Below are 26,195 nucleotides of genomic sequence, written 5' to 3'. Positions count from 1 at the left end.
CACAGCACAACCCACCCTGTTATTAGAGCCACCTCCTGCTTAGGAAACACACACACGGGCGGCACACGCACATCCCTTAAAGCATTTTGCCTGCTTTAAGGACAACTGCCCACATCTGTGCACATCTGTGCACATCCTCACTGGTGTCCTGGGGGAGGGTACCAGTACTATAGGTGCTGGTGATATGACCTACAGAGTGAGGAAACCCAGAGGAGCCCCTGGAAAGGCACACGGACCTGGGATAGACCCTTGGGGCACTGATTCTAGCCCCCATGTGAACAAATTTCTGGTGTTTATAAGAACTTGAGATGGATCTTAATGGATCTTTCCACTGTGGAAAGATCTGTAATAGTGCAATAGTTTAAGTAGGACGTTTCCCTTCCTGACTACCATAAGGTGCTGACACGTTCGGTTGAGTGTCTGCAGAGGAGAGGAGCGCTTACCAGCCCCCGGCTCGCAGTGAGGTTCTGCAGGGCTCCAGCACAAGCCTCCAGGGTGGCATCCTTCTTGCTCTGATCCATTAGGGACAGGTAGGTGCGGATGGCATCGGAGTGGTAGAGCCAGCTGGGCCCTTTGGGTTTAAAATCCTCCTCAGGAAGGGGGACACCATACTCATCGTTCTACAAAGAGACGAGAAATGGGAAACTCAGATCCTGCTCCTCGCTTGCAGCCCCTGCCTGGGGCTGAACATCACATTTCCAAGCCCTTTGCAGCATGTCTTACCTCCATTTTACCACTCCTGCTGTTGAAGCAGCCTGTGAGAGTTTTGTCCATGTAAACGCTCCGGGCCATGTGGTTGAGCTGGGTGTATTTGTTGGGAACTTCAGCATCCAGGCGGTAGGAGAGGTTGTGCAGGATGCAGATGCAATTCTCCACAGACTGAAATCACCCCCAGAACAAAAATGCAAGGGTCACATTAGGCAGAAATATGGAACAGCACTGCATATAGCTACAGAGAGGACATATACCATGCCATAGTTATCTTTTCTAGCAGCTACGCTGTATAAGGTCTTAACACTGCCCAGAGGGCAGTGAAGGGGAGACAGGAGGAAGAGTAGACATGAACGAAGACCTCATGGCCCAAACTGAGATCTGATGGATCTCAGTGAGCTGACTGACTTGAGGGACCTCATTAGGTCCCTCTGTCACTGTTCAGTTCCATAGCCAACTTCCAATGATTTTATCCAAGTCACGGCTACAGATTAGGGGATTTTTAATTTTTATTTTATTTATTTATTTATTTATTTTTTACCAAGAACAGGCTTTTAAGCCTGCTTTACCTAGATATCAATGACTGCAAACACCATTGTAAAAAGCAAGGGAGAATTTCACTAGATACCTGCAGCCAACACCAAAACACGTAGTTACATTTCCAAATATCTGGCTTCGGTATCTTCTGCTGGAACCATGTTTTTTTGTTTGTTTGTTTGTTTTAAAAAAGCCGTCCCCTAAAGAGGATTTGCTCAATCCTGAGCTCATTTGAAATATTTTTGATTTTAATGGGTATTGTACTGGGGACTCTGGGATGTCTGGCTAATATAACAGGCGTTGAGCTCCTGAAAATGTGCTATAAACTCTGTTTTGTCCAAAAAAGTGCCATTTACACACAGTGATCAGCGTCACAGTCAGTGGACTGGTAGAAAGACACCGGCTCCTGGCTTCTTGCTGAATGTGACACCAACGTGGGGCTTATGTACTTGTGACCTGCCAGAAGAAGAGATGTGGTGGTGGGAAGGGCGAGAGATGGAAGTTTAGATGCTGGAAGGGTCCCGGGTGGGAAGGTGAGGGAGGGGAGCATTCTGGGGGCTCAGGAGCCAAATTATTTTGCTGTGGCTCTGTGTTTGGTAAAGGGAAATTGTAAAACAGACATCTACATTAGGCCAAGAGCACAGCACATTTGCAATGCTATAACAGATTACACTGGGATTTGGTAGGTCAAAAGCCACCACAAAGAGCCCAGTTCCCTCTCATGCTTGTTTGAAAGGGATTTGGAGATGTTCTGAAAGCTGCAACGAGTAACTACGGGGCTGAACTCAGGCAAAGAGCCGGGGAGGAGCAGCTGGTACCTTGTCATCAGGTCGGTTAGAAGCCACGCAGTTCTGGGCATAAGTCATGACAGAATCGATCAAGCCAGGGTAATTCCTCATGGTCTGGCGCCCCATGTCTGCAGAACTCAGGTTTCTGAAGGAAGCCATGGCAGAGCACGTCAGGAGGGAAGGAGGAGAGAGAATTAGTTGGCTTCACTCCCTAGTCTTTATCAGCTCTTTTCTCATTATGGCCCTGATTGATTTTTTTTTTTTCCTATATTCAGCAAGGCCAGAGTTCTGCTTTCATTTTGGAGGCCTTCTGTATGATTGCAGTGGTGCAGAGCTCTCATGTTGTCTCCTGGATTGATTCCATAGGGGGAAACGTCCTCTTAAGGAACGCTGTATAGAAGACATCCTCCTAGTGAGAACGATCAGAGGCCACACGTGATGTTACATAGACTCATTGCCTCCTCGTGCCCAAAAATAAATAAATAATAATAATAAAAAAAAACAAAACAGGAACGTGCAAATGGTTGTACACATGGAACTACAACTACACAGGGTTTACAGCAATGCCTGTGTGGGGAATGGGAAGGACCTGCTGAGGAGCAGCAATGACTCTGACCAGTGGGATGGCCCAGTTCCTAATGCATTCCTGAGCACCCAGCAGGTTGCTGCCAGGACTGGGGAGTTTTTCCAGTAACAGGAAATATTTTTTGCCTTTTTTTTTTTTCTTCCCTGTTTTATTGCCTTGTAGCTTGCAAATGAAAAACAAAGAGAGGTTGGCAGTCGCTGTGAGATATTCACTCCAGGCGTTCCAGAACTGGATTTGATGTTCACTGTGATTTGCAGCCTCTTCATTACCATGAATTCATCTGCAATCCAGAAATGCTTGAGCAGCAATGGCTCGAGCCCAGGGCAAACCCAAGGCTGTTCTCATCCCTGCGTGATGCTGTTGCAGCGCAGTGAGTCAGAGCTGGCCCGGCTCCCCCCGTGGAGCAGGGGCTCCCGACCATCTCGCCCCACTTTCCATGCTCCCCGTGCCCCCACACCTTCCCAGCTCCCTCGCCATCCTGCAGGACCGTCCTCAGCGGGATCCTGCTGCTGCAGGCTGCAGGACAGGGGCAGAGCCTTTCTGGAGCTACGCTCCATGGAAAGCTGGCTTTACACTGCCCCTGCACTCTCTCCTTCATTTTAACAAGCTGTTTTGCAGTATCAGTGGGTTCAGATGGTCTCAAAATGGAGGGCTGCATTCTTCCACACTGCACATCACGACGTGCAGTTGCGCGGGGAAGGTTGCCTTCCAAGACAGGGAAGGGAGCAGCGCTCGCTATCTTTCAGACACGGTTCCCAGCCACAGAAGACGATAGTATCACGTCTCAAAAGGCCCCTGCCGTGTTCACCCATTTCGTTTCACAAGCAGATACAGCTCCTGCTAGCTGCGTGTCTGGTAAGGGTGCGGCCGGCGCTGCGCTCCCTCGGGGAGAGCTTCAGTTGATGAAAGTACCTAATTATACTGGGTAGTTTTTTTTTTTTTTTTTTTTTTTCCCCCACTTGTTCCCAGTGAGACAAGGTGCTCACATCCAAGTGGAGGAGGGCGGTAGGAGAAACAGCAAGTCAGGACGAAGATCCTCTACAAAAGGGCTCTGGCTTTTCTCTGAAAAGGTAAACTACTCCAGGCTCAGTCTGCTCCTCCTCTTTTGGGGGTGACCCATCTGGCAAAATAGGCCAATATGCAGCAAGCTGCATAGGCCAGGGGTGGCAGGTAAAGTCCAGGGCTGTGGGACTATTCTGTACTAAAACAGTTATTTAAATTAGTGGGAAAATGCTTGTTTTCCCCATATAGAGAATTCGGTCTTTTTATCACCCAGAACTCAAAGCGGTTTGTTTTCTAGCAACCAGGATTTTCTCTGGAAACCTCAAAATGTAAGGGCAAAAAGTGCCAAGATTCCTGGTCTAAGCTGAACGCTGTCAGGTTTCAGTATTACAGCTCTCCAATTACAAAGCAACTTATATTTTTTGAGCAGAGACTTCACAAGAGCAACCCTATTTAAAAATAAACAACACCTACTACGAAAATATTTTGCATACATTTTTTTCTTCACCCTCTGTTAGTCGGGAAAACTTTCTCAGAGAGATTTTTTTTTTTATTAATAGCATTGCAGCAAGTGTGGTTTTTAAGCTTATTGTAAGAGGATTTAGACAGATTCAGCTCTTGTCAACACACGGCAAGCTACTCTAAGTCCCTGCCTGATGACTCACCTCAAACACCCTGTGGCATTGAAGAAAACTTCTGGGTCAATAATTTCTCTTGTCCTGTTGCAGCCGCCATCAGACCAGCCAGAGAAAGGGATGATAACACAGTCTGTCAGGACGGGGAGGGCCTCCTGTATCAACTCTTCCTTTAATTCATCGGTGGAGGAGAGGTTCCAGAGCAGTCCTAGGAAGGAGATGGACACAAGCCCAAGCAGAAGGTCGCCATGCGTTAGGAAGTTTGAGATCAGAGTGAATTCCAGCAAAAAAAAAGTTCTTGCTCCCACCATCTGAACTCAGGGTGCCCTAAACCCCAGTCTCTGCCCATCCCCAAGGGAGATGGGCAATGGGAGCGTGGTATCATGAGGAGGTGTACATCTAAGCATCATCCCCTCCTCCCAGAATTAGTGTTTATTGTAATCAGGTTACGGGAGGAAGGCATCTCTCCAGGGATCTTATGGAGGATTGCACACAGGACCTCAGGCACAGCTGGGGGTGACCGGCACCAATGAATTCAAGTCAATCCTTCAAGAAGAGGAGAGACCCCAACCAGATGACCTGCCCAGCTGTACCGGGATTGCCAATACCCTCGTCATTCCCTGCAGAGGGGACAGGGGACCAGGAAAGCATGGGAATAGCAAGGCAATATCAGGAAAACCTGGGAGAGGCACAGCCCCGATGAGCAACTATAATTTGGGGAACCCCTGCAGGACACCAAAGGGCCAGGACCTCCTCTGCTTTGTGTCTTAGGTTGCCATTTCATGCAACAGGACAATAAAACATCCTCTTGCTGGCTCTGTGTGTCGGACAGCAGGGCCAACAGGCAGATGGGAACATGGTGCTTGCAGAGGGGTGAGCTCCTCAGAGGCTCAAGGTATCTGGGCTGACCCCAGCTGAGGGGCTCTTGGCAGTCTGTCATGTACCTGTCAGCTGCTTCTGAATTTCGGTGTTCCCTGTCCTCCGTAGGAGGCTCACACACTCCCTTATCCCATTCTGCCGCCGGGTTTCTATCTTGTTGGTCGGATTCCTGAAGACCAAATTTCGGAGGGCTCCTGCCGCTGCCCGCTGTACGTTCTGGTTCGTGCTGCGGAGCAGTTCGACGAGCTTGGCGATTCCCCCGAGCCGATAGACCTGCACCAGGAGAGACATGCTGACATTGGCGTGGTGTGCAGAGCATTGCCAGGAGAAGGACAGCTATAATTGCAAGGAGTCAGCATGGAACCTACTCATGGGACCTGGCAGAGGAGGATGGCTGGAGCCCTCAGACGGCACGGCTGGTTCTTGCCATCAGTTGTGGCACCAGGGTGCTGTCCTTGAGGTTAGAGCTCAGACTCTAGAAGTGGATGCCTATGAGTAATGGCCATGGGCCGAATTTTTGGCTGATGTAAATGTGTTTGCTCCCATGAACTTTCACCTACCTCCATCCGTTTCCATCAGGCAAAAATGTTGCCCTGCCTACAACAGGGGCCATCCATAGCAATGCAATGACATGACATGGTAATTTATCTGCATCCTGAAATCACAGGCTGAGCTGCGGTCACGGCAGAGCGTAAACACCCTCTGGGGCAGCCAGCAGCCATGGGCCATGCTCCAGCAGAGAAGAGGGAAGGGTATGGGCAGGGGTGGCACTGGGAAGGGGCTAGAGCCCCAAGCTGCAGGACACCGCATGCACACCATGGGTGTTTGAAGGCAGGGCAAATTCCCTGCTCAAAAAACAAATCAAAACAAAACAAAACAAAAAACAAAAAACAGGTGAGCTCTCCAAAGCAGTGGGGGCTCCAGCTGAAGGATTCCTCCTGTGTCAAGTCTGCTGGGGACACAAGCCCACATGGAGCGCCTGCTCGCACAAACAAACTTATTGGCTGGAGAACTGCTGACAATAGAAATGAATGAGTGCATTTTAAAAAAGAAAAAAAAAAGCAACCAAGTGTGCGCTCAGATGACTCACATACCTGCTCTAACACATCTTTCTGGGAAGCAATGGGACAGGCGGGTGCTCAGAGTGTTTTCAACGGTAACGAAGGGTGTGGTCAAACTGCAATTAGCGACTGCTATGTGGGCTGGGGTCCCTGCACTCGGTTCAGCTGCACCGGGGACACAGAGGCACATCTGCACCCTGTGCCAGCATGTGCAGCTCCATCACGCTGCCAGAAAACTGAAAGCCACCTTCATGCAGATGCTGTCTTGAGAAACCCACATTTACATGACTGCAAACATGCCAGGACGGAGATAAACTTTTGTGACAGTCTTGCTACAGCAGATCCAGCGTTGAAACTGCCTCCCTTGCTGCATGTTGCCATGAATTTAGTAGCAGAGAGCAAGGAGCATAAGAAAAATGAACTTTGCTGTAAGGAGGCCTTCTGTTTGGCCAACCATCTTTGTATGTGACCACTGATGAACCCATTGGCTTGAATAGATGGCCAAAATGTCATTGAGCCATGCACAGTGAAGATCACAGTGGGATTTAGGGCAATTTTGTGTGGCTCTGACACTGCAGCTCAGAGATAGCAGACAATTCATGTGGAAGGAAGTGCAGTTGCCTCCAGAAGACAACTCTGGGTTTGGGTGACTGCTCCCTTATCACCCTAACCCTTCAATCTGTATCACGGCGGGTTAGGGTGAAAACACAGTCACAGCCTCCTCTGCTGCCTGCTAACTATTCCCCTATGTTAAAATACTGACCCGACTGCTATTAAGAGAAAGTAGCCACTAATAGTTAAAAAACCTACTTAATTAAGTCCTGTGTGAGACTAACGAGTTATGAGGCTCCATCATGAAAATCAAAAGGACCTTGCTACTGAGGACAACCAATTTCATCCACCTCATGTGGCACCACATCCAGTATGACAGCAGAGCTCTGAAGGAGTTTGCTCACCTCTTGCTTGGCAGACTCATCCTGGAAGCAGGTGTGCTGGAGGTAATAAGCACCCATGGCCTGGTATTTGTCATCGGAGGAGCACAGAAGTTGTATGGCTTTCTGGATGGTCATTGTACCGCCGTCTATCTCGTCACCACATATTCTATGTTAAAGAGAAGTGCAGCATTGATTGAGTTCTCAGCTGAAAAGGCTACTTCAGTACTGGTTGTTGTTAGGAAGGAATCAAATACAAAATGCAAAATATTATCACATTAACCATATCGTGAATCCCTATTGCATTTCTCAGTCTCAAAAAAGAGATGATAAAAGCGGAAAAGATACGGTAGGGAACACTAGGGCTAATGAAATATGGATCCACTCCAACAGCAGAAACAAGGGAGACAGAAAATAAAAGCCTCTGGTTGAGGTGCTAGAAGTCTAATTATGTCTAAAGCAGAAGGATTAAGGAAGAGAGAAGCAGTATTCACTGGTGCTCAGATGAAAGAATTAGTGGACAAGAATGAAACCATCCGCCAGTTTATTAGGACATTCTAAAGTAGGCAGATGCTTTTCCCACAACGTGTGGTCCTTTGATGTGATGGAAGCAAAACTGTGAGAGCAGCTGACGGTCTTGGAAGGCTAGAGCAGGAAAAGGTGACAGGCATGTCTGGAGTGATGGAATGGACAAACAAAGAGTTTATGAAATACTAATAATAGCACTGAGACATCCTGCTCCCAGGGCATGTTTACGTCAGTAGTCTCCAAGCTCTTTGTAAAAGCTGGTCATCATCATCATCCCCTATTATAGGTAAAGAATCTGCCTGCAGAGTCTGGAGGAAGGCTACAAATACCTCTGGCTTGGAGCAGGAGCAAAACCTTGGGTAAAATACAAACACCCGGAAATTTACCCCCTTGTTTAAAAATCTCAAGGTCTTGCTGTCTTTGGCTTGTACTGCCAAGTACTGATATTGACTCCTAACCACATCAAATTAGAAAAAATGTATACTTTCATACTGATGAAGGGGCTCTGAACTGCAAAGCTTGTCTGTGTTTCCAATTATATCAGTTAGTCTAATAAAAGTTGTTGTCTTAGCATCCTTGCCCCTTGGGCTTGCAGCTGGCTGCAGCAGGATCTCAGCTCACGGCGTTAATTTGCACCAGAGTAAATAATCACATGAAGTTCAGGACCGAGAGGAGTTGAACCCCAAGCTCCTGTTCAGTTATTACAGTTCCAGCAGCAACAGGATGCAAATGGGAAATATTTTGATAACAGTGGATGAAACCAGAAACTGTGGGCTTTGCTAGGATGGATTGGCATCGTTAGACAAACCAATAGACTCTAATAAAACAGATTTTTTTAAAAAAGATTTTTAAATGAACCTATTACATTTGAAATATTAAATATTACTAGGAGGGAGTGACTTTTTTCAAGTCTCATGGTGTGGAGAATCATTTTCATTGTTCCAAAGAAATGTAAGAATAAAGCTCTATAAAGGACACCCAGATACGGTCACCACATCCAGCAGCTCACAATTAGATAAAATATTTTGTCCTCAAATATCTAAAGACTCTCACCTCCGCACTGCAAGAGTCTATGAACAATATCCTAACCCTATAGCAAATTTCACACAAAAGCCAACAACTATGCTGTGCACTGAAAGACACGATGAGAGACTATATATGAAGTTGCACCTAGTTTAAATTACTCATTTAAGCCCCTGTGTAGTCAATGGACAGAAATAGGTGCTTCCAAAGAACAGCTTGCCTCTCTGTCTTCAGCATTTATCTTAAGACAGGAAGACCTGCCTGCTGGAGATAGCTCTGCCTCTGTTGATATAGAGAAATTAGATGAAATCTTGCATGGGTCCTTAAGTGTTCAATAACTGAAGTTAGATGAACTTCTATTTCTATTTCACTTCTATTTCAACTCTAAGAATAACACATCACTCCATCATATGATTTTTCTTCATTTGAACCTCTACCAAAACATGGCTCCGAGAAGCTTCCATTCCACTTGAAACAAGGAAACACAGAATTGGAAAGAAGAAGGTTAAACTAGAAGCTTTGGAACCTCGGAAATCTTTGGTTTGGATTCAGTCACAGTAAGGTTCAGGATGCTGTGATTTTCCCTTCATCTTTTTTACCTGCTCTGAGACACACGACAGAGCTGAAACACCGACAGGCTCAGCACAGACGGCACCAGAGGGACTTCCTTGAGAATTCAGACCTGGGCCAGTGGGACAGGGAGGGAGGCACATTAATAGAACTAACAGGTCAGTGGTCATGCAGCATATGTAAATATGCTGTTTTGTCTGTTGGTGGTGGTTTCATTTATTTTTTAAAATATATTTTCCAGGTTAAGCAGAACCCTTAACCAGGAGCACTTTTCATGAGAAAGAAGGATACCTGTTCTGTCTAACAATTGAAGGAAAGCAATTCCCTGCACATCCACCTAATAAGAGGTCCAAGCCCTCTTTAGGCAGGGAAAAACTAGGCAGACAGATCCAGTTCTGCATGGGGAAAGATGGGAAAAGATCCATTTCCTCTGCTGGCTCACTGCCAGGAGCAGTTCACTGAGGGTGAGCAGCTGGGCTCTGTTGTTCCCCTGGAGAAGCAGCAGCAATTTCTCCCAGCTGAGAACAGAATCACCCTCGCAAGGCCCATGCTAACAGGAGATTGTTCGTCAGCCAGTCAGGGATGTTCCTACCCAGATCAACACCATGAGAACAACAGTCTGCTCCAGGACGAATTCTTGGAGCATGGCCATCTCCAACCTGGGCCAATGCGCCTGGTAGGAAGAGCTCCAAAGGTTGTTCTTCCACAAGAAAGAAGCAATCAGAGTAAGGAGAGACCTCAATTAGAAATGATTCATCAGGAGACAAATTAGATGATCAGATTCAGGTGTGGAAGGGAAACAAATACTTAAGAGTGTCAGTATCACAGAAAGGGAAATTCTCTAGTTTGATACTAAGTTCTTTTGTTCACTTTGTGCTAACAGATTAGTTTGTGTTGAGCAGAACTAAGCCTCCATCCTGGTTGTTAAGGTTGTTAAGCCCCAGGAGAAGAGGAAGCTAGAAAACTGTAACAAATCGCATTGTTCATTAACAAAATGAGAGTGAAGACACTCAAAACCTTGAGTGAACCCAGCACATCCAAGCCTTCCAGAGCCAGGCCGTGCAGAAGCAAACCAATGGTGCTGCTCCATGCCAAGCAGCCACATTTGTCCACGGGACTCCACCCAGGTTTTGGTGGCACTGAGAGCTCAGATGAAGCTTTCCCTCGGGCTTTGCTTGGTGGGTAGATACCAGGGAGATGGACACTGAGTCAGGGACAAGGAGATCCTCACCACGTGCAAGCTGTGGTATGAACCGCACCAGGACAGCATCATGCACAGCTCCCCTGCAGTTGCTTTGGATGCAAATGCACCGTGCAAATTCATGTCACACAGAGCCAGCATAGTGAAACAGCCATTTTTAGAGGCAGCTTATCCCATATAAACACTAAACAATATCAAGATATCTGCTTTTGTACACGGTTCTGTGTTCATGTGTGGCACAGTCCCGGAGAATTTCTGCTTTGATACTGATTTCCTTTGGTTAATCCCCCAAAAGAGATCTATCAGAAAACCCCATAAATACCTTTCTGACTCTTTCAATAACTTTTCTGTGTTTTCCTTGTTTAGAACATTTCCAGAGGGACCGAGCTTCTGCCTAGGAATGTATGGTTTCAGGACACACAGTTAATGTCCCTAAAGTTTAGCCACAGCTCACAGAGGCTGCTGCAGCTCAGCTTGGGCCAAGCCAGAGTTACCATAGGCAGATGTGACCATATGTGAATGGTGCTTTTGCAATATTGAAGATCCAAAAGGTTGACCCAGCCTCCTCCATAGCCACCAGCCAGGTCCTTAACAGTGTTGCACCAAAATACTACATATTGCCAGGTCCCTTGAGAGGCACTTGCTTTCACCTGAGCAATAATGACATTTTTTATGTTCTTCCTCCCATGCATAGAGAACACCAAAGAAAAATGTATCAATGTCTTAAAATGAGGCCATAGGTGCAAGTAGTATAATGGAGGACAACTCATATTTTGGGTGCCCATTGATGGCTCCTGATCCGCATCAGCAACCCCCCGTGCTGGGGAATGCAAGCAGACACCCCAACTCTCCTCTTCGTCTTTAGAAAGGAGAATACCCCAAATCCTTCACAAGGGCTGGGTTTGGTCTGGCCTCTCAGTAGCACCTCCAGCTGAGGCAGTCACCTGGGTCTCTGGAGTGCACGGAGAGGCACTGACTTTGCCAGCAGGTAACTCACTGACCTACCCAGACTTCAGCTCCCTTGGCCACTGACTGCATCTCCGCAGGGGCAACGGGGGCACTGGCTCGGATGCAGGCACCTCCTGTTGGAGCAAGGCGCATGCAACCAGTTGGATATGGCACAGACTGCTGCCGAGCCACCTGCACCGTGTGTCACCAACCCAGCCGGAGCTGTCGGTCCCTTCTGAACACGACGTACAAAGCACTAAGTGCACCACATCTGCAAGCAGAGCTAAAACAACATCAGCCAGTGGCAGCACTACTCTTCCTGTGCTTTGAGTTCCAGCTGGAGGAGGAAAAAGACTCAAAGATTTATAGGATGCATTAAATATCACACCCTTTATTACTGCTTCTCGTTATCGCTACTTGGTGAGCCAGGAGGGCGTAGAAGCTTCACTCCCCAATCTCATGGTGTTTAGCTAAAAGCTGCTGACTACTTCCAGATGGCACACTGCCACTTGGAGCGTGTTGCCACAGCAGAAAAGTGCTGCCTGCCAGAGGAAGTGGTTAAGAGGGGCTACCATATGTGTGTCTTCACGAGGTGCTGAAACCACAGCTGCTGCCACCTCCCAGGACAAGAGGGTGCAGATCCGCAGGGTGTCACAGCAGCCCAGGAGGAAGAAGGTTGCTGGGGAGAAGGGGGTGCTCTGGGCACCAGCAGGTCTCCCTCCATCTCCACCAGGTAGAAGGGCTCGCTCCAGAGAGCCATATTCTGGCAAAATATGTATGGTGCACTTTGGTAATTGCCTTTGGGCAGGAGCCACCAAATTAACCCGTGAACTTCTGAGCCCAGGACGGAGGTGCTGAGCTTGGAAATGCTGTTGCAGATATCACGTAATGCTTACAAAGACTTAAGCTCCTGAGTGGCTGTAGAGAAGTATGTCTGGAAGGGACATCCCGACTCTGCTCACCGAGGCAAGGCCATAACCACAGGGATGGTGGAAGAGAAGAGACTTCAGGAGGAGGTTTCTGGCAGCAGGTCTGTACTGTTTAACCCCCCGACCTGAACAAACGGTGCCAAACTCAGATTTCATCACCAGAGCCAGTGTCACGGGGCAAGTAAAACCCCACAACATGTTTTACTTTATGGCACAAGCTTTTCCCCCCAAATATTCAGGTGTTAAACTACCCAACAGCTAGCTGGAGGAAAGGCACTTTCCTCACCTAGAGTCATTGCTGTAAGAGGAGAGACTCTTCTGAAAGACAGTTATTGAAGACACAGCTCTTCCACGTCTTACACAGCCAAAGCTGGTTCAATAAATGGAAACAATCACACAAACAATTCCAGAAATTACATAACTTTGTGACCAAATGCTGTTTCTGCTGGAGAGACTGCTCGGTACACAGAGCTGGAGAGCTCTCACTGCCCAGTATTTAGATATCCACGCACCACTCTCACTACCTGGGAACGCCAAATGTCCCCATTTTCATCTCACACCATCCAAAGAGAAGATCAGACATGGAGCAGGAGAAACCTCGAGAGCAGAGCTCTTGCACCAGCACTGACACTGTTCAAAGCTACCACATTACAAAGCAGTTCCTTAATAAAGAGACCCAGTGGCTCGCCGGTGCCACCAGCCCCTCTCACCACAGTGGAAATCTCCCCACTGAGACTGTTTGCCCAGCCTGCAGACAACTTATCCACATACACAGGAGGTTTGTAGGGTGAAAACCAAACACAAAGGAAGAACAGAGCCTCGGACAGGGAACTGTAGCAGCTATTCCCTAGCTAAGCCCTCTTCCGGCACGCAGCCGCTAATAATGGGTTGCCTACAAGCAAACCTCTCCCTACCCAAAGATTAGGCTACCCAAATGCAGATCAGCTCCAAGTGCAGACTCCTCCGACCAGAAATGGTCCTACACAGCAAAGAGAGCCCAGGCATGGTCCTAACCCATCTCCAGAGGACCCCTTCCCAACAAAAGCACACCCCAGACCGAGGTTAACAGCAACCTACCAAATGCTCTATAAGGGCAACTGGCCTCCCAAATGCATCGTTTTTCCAAAGAGGACAACTCCTTGGTATGTTACCAAAATTATGACAACAAGAACTGCCAACCTCAGCTCCTTTGAGTCAGGAGCAGAAGTGCTTGCCCAAACTGCTCTCCAAACCCATCCGGCTCTGCAGTGAGTCTCATGCGAAGCACGGGGGTGTGCCCCAGCCAGATCAGATTCACGCAGGGGACACAGCCCCCGTTGAGCCCAGGACTTGAAGCCCTCGTTTCCACACCAGAACCAGTTCTGCCAGATGAGCAATGCCCCAAGCCAGGAGAACTGTCTAAATGCAGCCACTCCCTGACCAAAGGGCATCCAGCACTGGGGAGTATTCCTCCCGCAACAGCAGTTCTCCCCCTCTTCGGAAAGCGCCATTATTCTTCTAGTGATCTTTCCAAAGCAATGACCAAGTCTACAGCCATAATGCTACACATCACAGCGGAAAAGCCTGCCTGGTGCTGGTTTCTCAGAAGCCTTGGTTTCCCCATGCAGAAGCCAGTTGCAGTCCCACGTTCAGTCATTCTGCCATAACTCCCACTACACCTTAAAGCTCTTTACTCAGAAATTCCCTGGGACAAGTTACTTCCAGTTTATGTAATGTATCCATTTCCCATTCCTGAGGAATTACAAAGCTTCTGAAATGAGCAAGCCAACACCACTGGTGCTCCAGGTTGGCTAGGACTAATTTTGCATGTGTTAAATTGAGGGGAACTGGGCACATGGGAAGCCAAGGCTTCACGTCAACATGCTAACGGGCAAGTGACCTTTCTTGGCATACACACTCTGGGACCTATTTCCCCTACTCGATGTGAAATGAAGGAGGTTGAGCAGAGAATTAGCCAGAGAAATCTGGAAATCAACATTCAGATGTGAACAAGGGCACAATCTGGCTCACACTGCCGACCGTGAGGGGGGATTTTCTCAGTATCTACAACACACCTTGGGTCAGAAGCTCAACAAAATCCAGCCTTTGGTGTGAGTTGTAACAAAGGCTATACTCCCTGTTAAATAGCCTCTTACTTATCCTGCAGCGTGCAAAGTCCCTTCTGCACCAGGGACCACGAGAAATGAGCTCAGGAGCTTCCAGGGTTTGTGTGACAAACTGCAGTGCTTGCGTGGGAGATGGGACATCTCCTGGGATGGCCCAGAGCAAGCCCCGTTTGCCAGTGATGCAGCAACGGTGGTGCAGCAGCCCCTGGGAACACCTATGGAAGATGCTGACCCTCTTTCCCTAGCCCAATAAAGCATCACAACCTTGAGCAAGATATTTTCCAAGACTACTTAAGCACCAGAATATGTTTTATGCTCCAAAGTTAGAGGCAGTGTGGCTATCAGCATCAGGGCAGCTTTCAATAAACATCACTGCAATGCCATCAAAATCCCACTGATTTTTTTTTATTTGGTAGGTTGGGTGTTTTTTTGTTTTGTTTTGGTGCTTGTTGTTGTTGTTGGTTGGTTGGTTGTTTTGCTGGGTTTATTTTGGGATGAAACCTCCGCTGCATTGCACAGAAATATCAGCTTGGCGGAGTCTAAACTCACTGGTTTGTTTTGCATTCCCTACTGTTGTAGGAAACATTTGCAAGAAGGGACCTAGTGCTAACTAAGATATAAAGGACAATCCTCCATAATTCCTGGCCCAATGGAAATAAACGCTCTGGACAGGAAGGAAGTGAACAGCTTCCATTCTTTCCTCTCTCCTGGCCAGGTAAATAATTCCAATTAGGATTTTTTTTTTTTTCCAGTTTCTGACTCATTTTTTTCTGGAACCTAAATCAGATCTTCTGGGGGAATGAAGCAAGGACTGGGTGGAAAGCCAGAAGGGTAAATACGACTGCTCACCAGGTTCTCAGCTCTGCTCTGAGTCAGACCCTCAGGAACCACCTCCTTAGCTTTAGTTTTTTTTGCAGGTTGGTTTTCTGCCAAAGCAGGAGCAGTGTGACACCCAAAGTGCACATCAGCATTTTCACTCTTCACATCCCCACCCTCATCTTGCAAAGGAGCTGTCGGCCAATACCACCACCGAGACACCAGCCATCATCTCGTCCAGCATCCCACAGCTGCAGCAGAGACGTTCACACTGAGCCATCCACATTGCTTTCCCTCCATAGTCCATAAAGAGAAATAAGCCCTTTGAGCGTGACTCATCTGACCCACTTTAGACGCCACTGCAGGATGCGATTAAGCATGGTGACCAGCTCCCCAGTGGCTGTAAAGCAGCTCAGGTTACTAGCTCAGACAGACAGACCTCCAAAGCAGATGTCAGCATTTACTCAGGTTCATCCCATGGCAGCAGACTTACCTGGAGCTGGAATGAGTCTGTCCATAAACCACCTCCTGCTTGCCGCTCATCACGGGCTGGGCATAGACCACATCGGGCTTGTTGCTGGAGGGGCAGGAGAGGGCCCGCGCTGGCATTTTTTTACTTGTCCTGGTAGTTCCTTGCTGAGTGCTACAGCTGCTGTAGATGCTCTGGCGGTTCAAGGTTGCCTTGTGTTCTGCCCGGCCCCCCACCTGACTCTTCCTCAGCGTGCCCCGGGGCGGTTCGCAGTAGAGGTCGGGCTCACTCCGGCTGCTCTTGATGTTCTGCACAAAGCAGTAATCGCTGCCGGCCCTGGTGGGGCTGCAGACAGCCTTGCTGTAGTGCTTGCTGCCCCAGCCCTCCATCTGGCTGTACGAGCTGTAGCGCCGGTTCTCCACGTCCCGCTTCAGGGTCCCATTGTACAGCTGATCAACAACAAGAGGGGAGACAACAAAAATTAGGAAAGGTTGAGATGGAGATCAGCATTGCCAAGCCCACTCGTGCATGGGTATCGCAGCTACCAAATTCATTTGTCACTCCGGTGTTTTTGTGGCCCGATCTCCTGGTCTTTGCTGTGTGAGCCTGGAAGGAAGACCAGAACCAGCCTCCTTGCACAGACCCACTAATACATTGCACCTGAGCTGACTAATTTTAAGTGTCAACCCCTTGAGCAGCTGAATCGCGTTCTGCATACTTCACTCTCATCACAGTTCACCAGGTGTTTATGTGCCAAGCTCAGCACAAACATCAACATGTTTGGGAGTTCAGCCCACCTGCAGCCCTTACAAGGGTGCCAAACCCTCCCTTGAAATCTGGGGACTCAGTCACTGTGATGTGGCATCCAAGAACTTGGTATCAGAGGTGAAAGCTCAAACATGACCCTGCCACCAGAGCAAATGCCTTGTTTCCAACACATGGGGTCTAACCCTGCTTGTAAGCACAGGAGCTGAAGACCTTACACATCGTGAATAGTCACATCCCATCTCTTTCCATCACAGAGAACGCTGAGCCATTCTGACCTTCGAGCACTGCCTGCATTTATTTTTAATTTCCTTATGGTATTTTGTTCCCCTTCCACCTGTGAAATCCTTAGAAAGGGACTAAAGGGAGTGAGAAAGTGGTAAGAAGGGATTCTTGAATCTCATTGTGCCAAGAAAGCAGTGGGGACAATGAATATCTGCTTATGAATTACAAGGTGTGTTGTGTCAGCTTGTACAATGGGATACTTCGAGAACAATGCGAGATGTGATGTAAGAAATGACATGAGTAAGCCAGGAAATCAAGGAAAGAAAGAAAGAAGGAAAGAAAGGGGACATGACAGTAAAAATCCCACTGCAATTAGTCAAAACAAATGATAGCTTTAGCTGTCCTGCTGTCAGTTTGAAATGTCTCCACCACTTCACCAAAAGTACTCCAGATTTTCCCCAAGTACACCAGGACTGGATCCAATATTCTCTTGCAATGCTAAAGCTTCTGGATGTCAGTCCTGGGAAACAAGTCACAAAGGTGTGCGTTCCAGAAAGGTTAAAAATTAAAGCTATTTTAGTGCTGTTTGCCCCATGATGCCAACTGTATCCCTCTGCACCCTGGCAAGCACTTCTCAAAGAAACAGAGCAAAGAGGCATGAAAAGAACTAAAGGATAAAGATGGTGACAGAGACCTTCTCCTGAAGGCTTGCCTCATCTCCCTTTGCTTTATCTGGGAAAAGCTAGTCTGTGGTCTCTTCTCGGGCTGAGGGCTTTTTTCCTCACTGAGCTTTAAGCAGATGCACTTTGGATGCCTCTTTTTGCAACAGCTGCCCAAGGGTCCCTTGGGCTGCCAGAGAAAAGTCAAGCACTGGCACCTTGGTATTTCCATGGAAGTTCATGGCACAAGGTGTGAAAAGCCTGTGCCTGGTGCAGTGGTCCTGTACCTATCTAAATATATATATATACACTTTTTTTTTTTTCCTTTTCTAGCCTAGAAACACCATGCAAAAAAGAACTTGGTGTCCTATGCAGGATCACCCTAATCCCGCTGCTCTGCCCCACTTCATCCCAGCCCTGAGCACACTCAGCATCATTTCTGCCTCCAACACTCTACAGAATTGTCATTATGCTAATTAATTAAGCCAAATAATTCCATTAACAAACTGATCTTCAGGAATGCAGTGAATCCTCTCTGCTGCGTCCCAGAGACTTGCACAAGTAACGGCTGAAAACTCAGAACGGGTTGCGCAGCAGGCATGCCGTCAGGATAAGAAGGAACACTTCAGTCCGGTTACGCTGGACCCAGATTGCTCTGCCACTTGAGCACAAGTCAGAAGTCGTTTTGATACTTTCATTCTGCAGGTTTGCATCTAAACAGGTGAATTGCTGCAAGGGGACAAAATTCTCTTTGCATTTACTCCAGAGGACACAGAAAAAACCTGTTAGTACTGCAGCACGGCAGATAACAGGTTTGGTGCATTCTGCAGGGCTCCCAGGGATTTGGAAAAAGAATTTGCATGCCATAAGAAGAGCAAGGACGAGGCACACGGGCAAACACGATGAGTCTCGGGGGCTCCTGCAGCAGTGTGGCAGGCCCACTGAAAATTTCATGGTGGCCACGCTGCAGGGGTGCTCTCCATCCTGGTTTTGCTTTGACCAGAGCACACAACAATGCCAAAATGACCTTTCAGGAAGCCATGGGGTACCCCTGGGGATGAGTACATCCTTCTAAGGGTGATAACATCCTCATTTTTTTCTTCATTTTTCTGGCTACTCACTCAGAAACAGGGACAGCGAGGGACAGGGAGGTGCAGGGTGGCCTTTGGTGGCTCATGGAGCGGGGAACCCACTCTCAGGGCTCAGGGCTCGTAGGACAGAGCAGCAGCCTGTTAGATGGGAGCCCTGTCACAGTGCCTTATGAGTCAGTATAAGCTGGGATTATTTCGCAGGGCTGTCAGAAGCTTGGCAGAGCCATGGAGCCCCTGGGCATTTGCTGAAGCCAATTCAGCTAACCGTGGAAGAGCTAGCTTGTTATTTAGCTAAAGCTATCGTTTGCTTTCCAGTGCACTCGCATGGGATATCTTCCAGCAGAGCGGGCGAGGGAAGGTGTGAGTGCGTCCGTGTTTATAGGTGGGAATTATCAATTCTGTATTTCCTGCTGCGTTTTATAGTGGCACACAGCATTGTTCTCCTTCTTGCCAGCCCTGGGAAGGGTGAAGCAAAGCGACCGCCTGTTTGGAAAGTCTCCTTTCTGCAACACAGGGAGCCCTGAGCGGCAAGTCGGTGCAGGCCCTGGCAGGGCGGGGAGGCCTTTTGCAAACTCATGGGAAAATAGTTCCCGTGTGATGTGAAGCTCATTACCAAAGTCAGTGCATGACTTTTATTGCTGATGCTACCAGATGCTTGGCTGAGCCCATTTTAATCTCTTTCAAGTGGCACGGACCTAATTGGTATCTTAGAATTCCTCTTTGCAACAGGAGCCTGCACCAAAACCTCCAAATCGATGAGGAGCCTCCTGCCAGCTTCAGCGGATTTCAGATCTGTGTGCCAAATGGTCCCCACAAATCCTCACACCGACGTAGCTGACCCGATCGCTTCTTGATCTCGGCAAAGTGCCACGTCCGTGCCTTAAGAGCGGCTTTCTCAGACTAAGACCCACATCCCCACTGCAGATGTTCCCCAAGCTAAGCCAGAGACCTTCACTGCTAACAGTGAAGGCGATGCCATTACACAGTCTGTGGTCCGAAGAGCCGCTTGACAACCATCTCCTAATTTTTGCTGATGCAATTATGTGTGTAGGGTGAGCTCTCCCTCTGCAGAATGGCATTAGTGAAAGGAAATAATCAATCTCTCACCTTCAGACCTCATAAACCGCCCAGATTTCCTAACACCTTGACTTGCATCTGCCCATTGCTTGTGGGTGTTTGCACGGGGGAGGTGGGCCAGGTCCACACCTCCACCCTTTAGAAATGCTGGAAAAGACAAGGAATCCCCTCAAAGCAGGGTGGAGGCAGAAAGCAGTGATTCCCTCTGCCCTACAAGATCTGGAAATCATTTCAGAAGAGCGGTGGCTGTCACCGAGCCTTCTCCCAAGGGACTTGAGAGGTCAGGGCAGCTCTCCAGGTCTCTCCTGGGATGCAGGATGCTGCTCACGTGCAGCATCCCAAATGTTAGCCTGAACTTTTCCTCCCTACTCTGAAACGAGCCTGTACATTTGAGGCCAAGCCTTGGGAGCCGTTCATTCATATTAAAAAAAGGAGGGGAGGCACGGGGAGGAAAGGAAGTGAAGATGAGCGCTGATAGCACGCAGGTGCCCTTATCAGGCCCAAAGCCTAAATGCTTCCCTCAACCGGCAGCAGCAAAGACGTGCCTTTAAATTAATAAGTGCTTTGGAGCACCAGCTCTCAGTCTGAGACGAATGCCCACTTAAGGAGCATTAACTGTGACACCCAGCGCTCACACCAGACAGGTGAATAAATGTCTCTAGCCTCTTGTTCCAACCAGGAAAAAGAATGGTGCTGGAGAGAAAGTCAAAATGGCTTTATTTCAGTCATTCACTATGGGTCCTTTTCTGCCTTTCCTTCCAGAAAATCCTCTGTTTAAGAGGCAAAGGCCTTCTCCTCTGGAGCACAGAGGAAGTCTCTGACTTGCCCGGTGCAGAATCGTGCTCAGATCCCAGCTGCGCGTCCCGGTCGGTGGCCCTCCCAGATAACTGGGTGTTTCTGACTTCTGCATCTAAGGACGCGATCAGTTCATTACCTAGCTCTAATTTTTTCCCTTGCAATTTGTTTGTTTCTAGAGTAGCAGACAGAGAGAAGTAAAGGACTCCGAATAAACACGTCAAGAGCAGGTTTCTCCCAGGCTGCAGGGCAAAGCACAGGCAATGCAGCATGACAGCGTCCCACCCTGAATGATGGGTGGGGAAAACTCTTGATGCTACTTGCGAAATGCTTTCACTGCTGCCTGCTACACACTCCAGTGCAGGGAGAAAAATTGCAAAACCAGCAAATACATTGTTATTCCATTTTTGAAACATTTTTCCCCACCTCTCCTGGATGCTGCAGTTCCATCTGCCTTCTCATCTGCTTCTTTATGCAGAAGATGGTTCAGTTTGTTCTGGCCAGGGAAGGTAACAATCCAGCTATTCCAAAGCATAAAGCTTCTTGGGAAACCTCACAGGGAGACCGGGATCTGACCAAGCAGTGATGTGCAGCAACTATAAATCCTTGATAAATCCTTTGATAAGCTTGCCTAACTCTACCCCCTCCTTTTTTTTTTTTCTTTAAAAAAAAGAAAACACACCTTGAATGTGTCATCGTAGCAAATGACAAATTTTATCCTGACATTCTTATGGGACAAAGCTCCCGCTACAGCTGGGGGATTTTTGTCCGGCGGCAGCAGGCAGCGCCCCTGCCTGTTAGAAGGGCACTGGGCTGCGGGAGGGCACATCTCGTGGCCAACACCGCTCATGCAGACAACACATTTGGGAGAGAAACCTCTACAACTTTCTCCCAGAGAAATTTGCTTAGGAATCTGCATACCGTCTCTTGTGCCATGGGATCACCAAAATGCGTGCCTGGCATTGGTATCACAACAGACGCGATTGCTGCAGAAACCAAGCTGGGTGCACCAGTGCAGTGCTGAGCCTGGTGGTGGCTGAGGGCAGCAGAGCCCTGGTGGCCCAGTAGCCACTGGTCCCCAGCTGTTCCGCATCAGGAACCGCTGTTAACTGCTTCAACAGCAGCAGAGATGCCAAATATTCCTCGGGCTGGGAGCTGAGCTGCTCCCAGAGATGTAGCTCACAAGCCCCAGCGCACAGTGAGGATGAGGAGCTGCTCGTCCTGCACCCACCCACCCGAGGGGCACCCCCGGCCTGGCCGGATCCTGCCGGCGGATTTCCTCCCCGTGGAGGCAGTGGCACAGTGTCCTGGTGTGCTTCTGCATCTTGTCCAGCATCTGGACCCCCCGACTGTCTGCCAACAGCTGACCCAGGCACAAAGCAGATGGGAACGAAGCCCCTCAGGGTCTCCTCTGCTGATGGTGTGATCCTGGCTCCTCTTACTGCCTTTCCTTAGCCTTGCCTTCCTTAGGCTCTGGGTACCATCTCCAAAGCTGTCTGCAGGTGGGGTGGGCAGCACACCAGACTGTGGCAGTGGCTTCAAGCCCGGTGCTGAACAGATCCCATTTCTGGGTGCCATGGGGGTGTCAGCCTGTGCTGAGACCTCTCCTGCCATGACTGTGCTGCTGCGGGCGCCCAGCTGAGCCCACTCAAAGCACCCCCGGGCCTGTCCGTACAAATTGGGGCCACCTCTGCACCTTCAGAGGGACCTGTCCTCGGGCAGAGCTTCTGTGCTCCCATGGCTTTGGGAGCTGCTGGCCATGCACGACTTGCATCGTCAGCACGGTGACAAACGTCCCTGCAGGTCTTCCGAGCTCAACAGCACCTGGCTCAAACTAACCGTGACCGGTGGCCTAAGGCAGAGGGGTTTGCATCCCACCATTTGCTGCATCCCACCGCGGTCTCTGTGCGGATGGGACCGGGGACTTCAGCCCTGCAGGCTGCACGTCAGACAAGGGAACAGTGCAGCTACGGGCTGGGGTCCTGCTGTGCTGCCCCCAGGGGCAGGGAGGAGTGCATCTCTCTGGAGCAGTCCCACTGACTTCTCTGTTACCTACACCGCTAGTAATTACTCATTACAAAGCTACTTACAGCGATGCTATGAACGAGGCACGCCGCAGTGGGAATAATCAGAAAATAATCTTTAATAATGGGTAAGTCAAAGGTTTTACCCAGAACTGTTGACCGATCCAGAGAGAGCTGACAACAGCAATTTTAGGAAGCCCTTTGTATAATTTCTTTTGCTCTAATATTTGAACACCAGTATCTCATAAGGTTGGGAAGAAAACTCAGAAGCAAAACCTTGAGATTTCCAATAAGATACAAAACCAGACAAAAGCAGTAAGTCAGGAATAATAATTTTTAAGAGCTGCGGGTGGGACAGGGTAGATGACATACCTCCTTGCTATGTCATTTACAGCCACTGATAAAGGCAGTTTGAGCTGCAGGTGCTGTGAAGCAGTGACATGGACATGGATTGCCTATGACATTCTTTAAATTTCAGAAGCATTAAGAGCAAGCAACTTTCCTGGCCCTCTACCGGGTCATTGCCCTGAAATGTCTGAATTTACCTGTGCATCTCAAAGGCCTTTGGGACTTCACAGAAACATTCACAGCACCAGGAGAGAAGTCCAGCAATCTTTACTTCAAAAATAGATTTGCTTTATCTTCTTTTCCCTGTCTTACAACCCGGGAATTACAGAAAGGAAATATTTTCAGAATGCCTAGAACCTGGATGGATTTCAAGTAAGTTCAAATAAAGTTAACCCAAGCTGGAGGCTCATATTGGATGTGTGTAAACCCTCAACACACTTCTGGAAGAAACAAAATGGAGGAGGTTCCTCGGTGCGGCTGGGGAGCCTGATGTCTGTTAGGCTTGTTAGGCAGATTTAGGCTTGAGGTTATAAGTTCCAGCGTGCCAATGGCACTTGGGACTCATCGCCCCTGAGTGCAGCCGTCTGCCTGGCAGGGGGCTGCTCCGACCCAGCTGCCGGTGGCAGGAGCTCGGCATCCAGAGGGGCTGATTCATCCTGACCTGACAGATCTCCCGATAGAGGAGATGAATCACCTCCTCGTACCTCTCTCTTTGTTGGCTATGGGAGGAGTCTAGACAACTTGTTAGGACAAAATGGCTGATTTTCAGATAGATGAAGTTTTGTAAGACTCATTTCACTGTGAATCCTTCATGAATCCCAGTCCCATTTTCTAAAGTAGCCCAGGTCCTGAAGACCTTTACCAAAAATTTCCAGAATGCAAGGCTGGTAAGACAATTAGGCTTGGAGAAAGACCTTCCCCGACCATAAATGCAGGAGAGCCCTTCAGAGGAAAGCCATGAGCCGTACAAGTCCGCGGCGAACCAGAAGTGACTGAACTGCTCCGTGCAGTGTCCTCTGTGGTGTCTAACAGAGGCATCTATTAGACCTTCATAATCCTCACGCAAGCCAACACAGCAACATCAGTGCTGGACTGAAATCCCCAGCAGCCAGTTGGCATTTCTAACTGGCTTGCATTTGTCCTGCTGCTCTAATGATCGGGAAGGAGACCAGGAATTAACAAAATTAAACAATAGCACTGACACCAGCAGCACTGACCGCAGTGCCGTGCTGCCAGCGCTGTAGCATGAGCTGGAGGGGCAACTGCGGAGCCACGGCTTCGTTCCTCTCTCCTTAACAAAAGACCAGCCAGAAACCACCACATGGCTGGAACAGAACAGTTTTGCTTAGACAAAGCACAACATGCTTCTTTCCGGAGCCACAACAGACAAACAACAATAAATCATGGAAACAAATCAGCACAACCATGAAGCTCAGGGGTTCCACCTCTGGCTCAGGATGCCCCTCAGCTGCAAAATGCTGGGGGCCAAGAAAACGCTTTGGGAAGCACCACTGCCTGCTTGCCCTGCTTAGACCCTTCTGCAGGGGTCCATCCCCACCTTCATGATGGAAACAGGATGCTCAGCTAGGTGGACCCCCCGCTCTGACCCATTACTGCCACTCGTTTGGCCTTACACCAGGCAGAAATATCACTGTCTGGCATTTAAACAGCTCAGCAAAAGACTTTGAAGCAGACAGACAGTTGACATTGAGTTGACAGACAGTGTAAATAAAAAATTCAAAGACATGCCCTTGCTCCCAGCCCACCTACTGAACATGCAGCAAGCATCAAACCTAGCAAGAGACTTTATCGCTGCCTTGAGGAAAGCATGCTACACCATGGCCATTAAACGAGACGACAGACGAATCTTTCTGAAGCTGAGGAATGCAGATGCTGTGAACAGGCAGAGGATCTGGCAGCTAACAGGAAAAGCTTCACTCTTCTGTCTCTGTGCTTGAAGCCAACATAAGCACCTTTCCTGGTTCAAACCTTTGAAGGTTGACAGGGAGCTGCTTTACAGTCCCGCAGCTGTTGAAAGGAGCCCTTTCTTTTTCCTGTATTCAAATCCCAGATCTGTGAATTGCGCTTTTTACTTTATAGCTGATGAAAACCAAGGAAGAACAGAATACAGGTGGAAGAACAGAATCCTAGGTGGAGGGGGAACACAAGCACACGCAGTCCTGGTAGACTTTGGGGTGGTTTGGAGTGCTTCCCAGTGCACCAGGAGTCTGTCACCCAGGTCGTTCTGCGGGATGTGTTCACTCAGATTGCACAAAGACAAGTACAATCTTACAAGTGCTTTTTCTGGCAATCTGTAATATAATATTTTCAGTGGAAAACAGAATGGGAGAAGTGAAGCACCTCTTTTCTAAGTTCAGAGAGTATCTAAAAAGAGACTGAAGTAGCTTTTAGGTGAGAACAGCAAATGATGCAAATTCCCTGATGATCCCCAACCAACTGCTTTGATTTTGTTCACATAATGTTTGGTGCATGGAAATAAAAATGGCAATTGTTTGAAGTGAGCAATGGATGTGCTCCAAGCTTTAACTGAGGTGGGACAATCTGAAGCTATGGCCTTCAGACAGCAACAGACATTTTGTGTTGTTGGGATACTAATCCATGAGACCAAATTAAATCTTGTTCACAGTAAAATCGCCAGCCACATACAACATCGACATAAGGTCCTTGTTGCCCCTTGATTCGATCTACTGATCCTCACCCACTGCATGGAGCTACTTGCTAAAATAGCCACGCACAATCTCTCTCCGGCAAATTTCCAAAGTGCTGTGACCTTGCCACCTGACTTCTCCTGCTAGAGGCTGCTTTCCGTGCAGGTTACCTCAAGAGCATGCCACAGTTCCCAGATAAAAGAGTAGCTTACCGGATACCCCCAGTTGCTGTTTCCTGTTTGGGTTTTGGCGTAATAGCTGCCTCGGGATGTCCCATAGCCATAACCATCAGCTAAACAGTCGTACATGGAACCTGTAAATGAAAAAAGCACCGTCAGTAGGAGAAAGTGGTCCCAGTGGGTGCACCTTTAAAGCATAGCACTCTTTTTTTTTTTTCTTCTTTTTCCAGTGAGTTTGCATCCTTTCAAATTGTCAGCAAAGAATAACAGAGTTAGAAAACTTAACAGGGATGTAGGAAAGAAAGTCAGCAAGTCACGCTCTTGCCATTGCAGGCAACTCAAAGAAGCTGTTTATTCAGAAGAGCCCCTAGAAACTCCAACCCTCAGACTGCGAGCAACACCGTAAGGTCTTCAGCACAAAAGCCCATAATAAAAAAATAAAAATAGTGCCATAAGATCCACAAGTGGACAAGAGCAGATTGGGCCAAAGACTTGGCCGATATCTTGGGTCTTTGCTATATGTGAGGAATGGGGTGATATTTTGTGATGCTCATCCTGGAAGCACTGAACCTGAAACTTACCTCCCTTACTCTGACTTGAAGGTAACTAAAATTCGCCTCTTCGCTGAAGATAAAGCCCACCC

The 26,195-nt window shown here is 48.4% G+C and overlaps 1 protein-coding gene across 2 annotated transcripts in view; it reads right to left on the bottom strand.

Moving 5' to 3' along the window:
- Positions 1–26,195, bottom strand: part of PKP1 (plakophilin 1) — a 44,980-nt gene that overhangs the window by 12,345 nt on the left and 6,440 nt on the right. Inside the window, exons 2-9 of one of the 2 annotated variants that reach the window (XM_080569001.1) lie at positions 25,586–25,686; positions 15,745–16,169; positions 7,156–7,300; positions 5,204–5,411; positions 4,290–4,467; positions 2,067–2,181; positions 724–879; positions 444–620 (exon numbers count right to left, since the gene is read on the bottom strand). In XM_080569001.1, the coding sequence (XP_080425127.1) occupies positions 444–620; positions 724–879; positions 2,067–2,181; positions 4,290–4,467; positions 5,204–5,411; positions 7,156–7,300; positions 15,745–16,169; positions 25,586–25,686 (1,505 nt within the window). Of the gene's footprint in view, positions 1–443; positions 621–723; positions 880–2,066; positions 2,182–4,289; positions 4,468–5,203; positions 5,412–7,155; positions 7,301–15,744; positions 16,170–16,265; positions 16,409–25,585; positions 25,687–26,195 lie in introns of those variants that run through there. The other variant, XM_080569002.1, reaches the window with a different exon arrangement.

This window comes from Anser brachyrhynchus (genome assembly GCF_964034855.1).
Source record: "Anser brachyrhynchus genome assembly, chromosome: 27".
In the NCBI taxonomy this organism is placed as follows: domain Eukaryota; kingdom Metazoa; phylum Chordata; class Aves; order Anseriformes; family Anatidae; genus Anser; species Anser brachyrhynchus.
The sequence above is the reverse complement of the archived record's forward strand: the minus strand, read 5'-3'. Positions and strand labels throughout refer to the sequence as shown.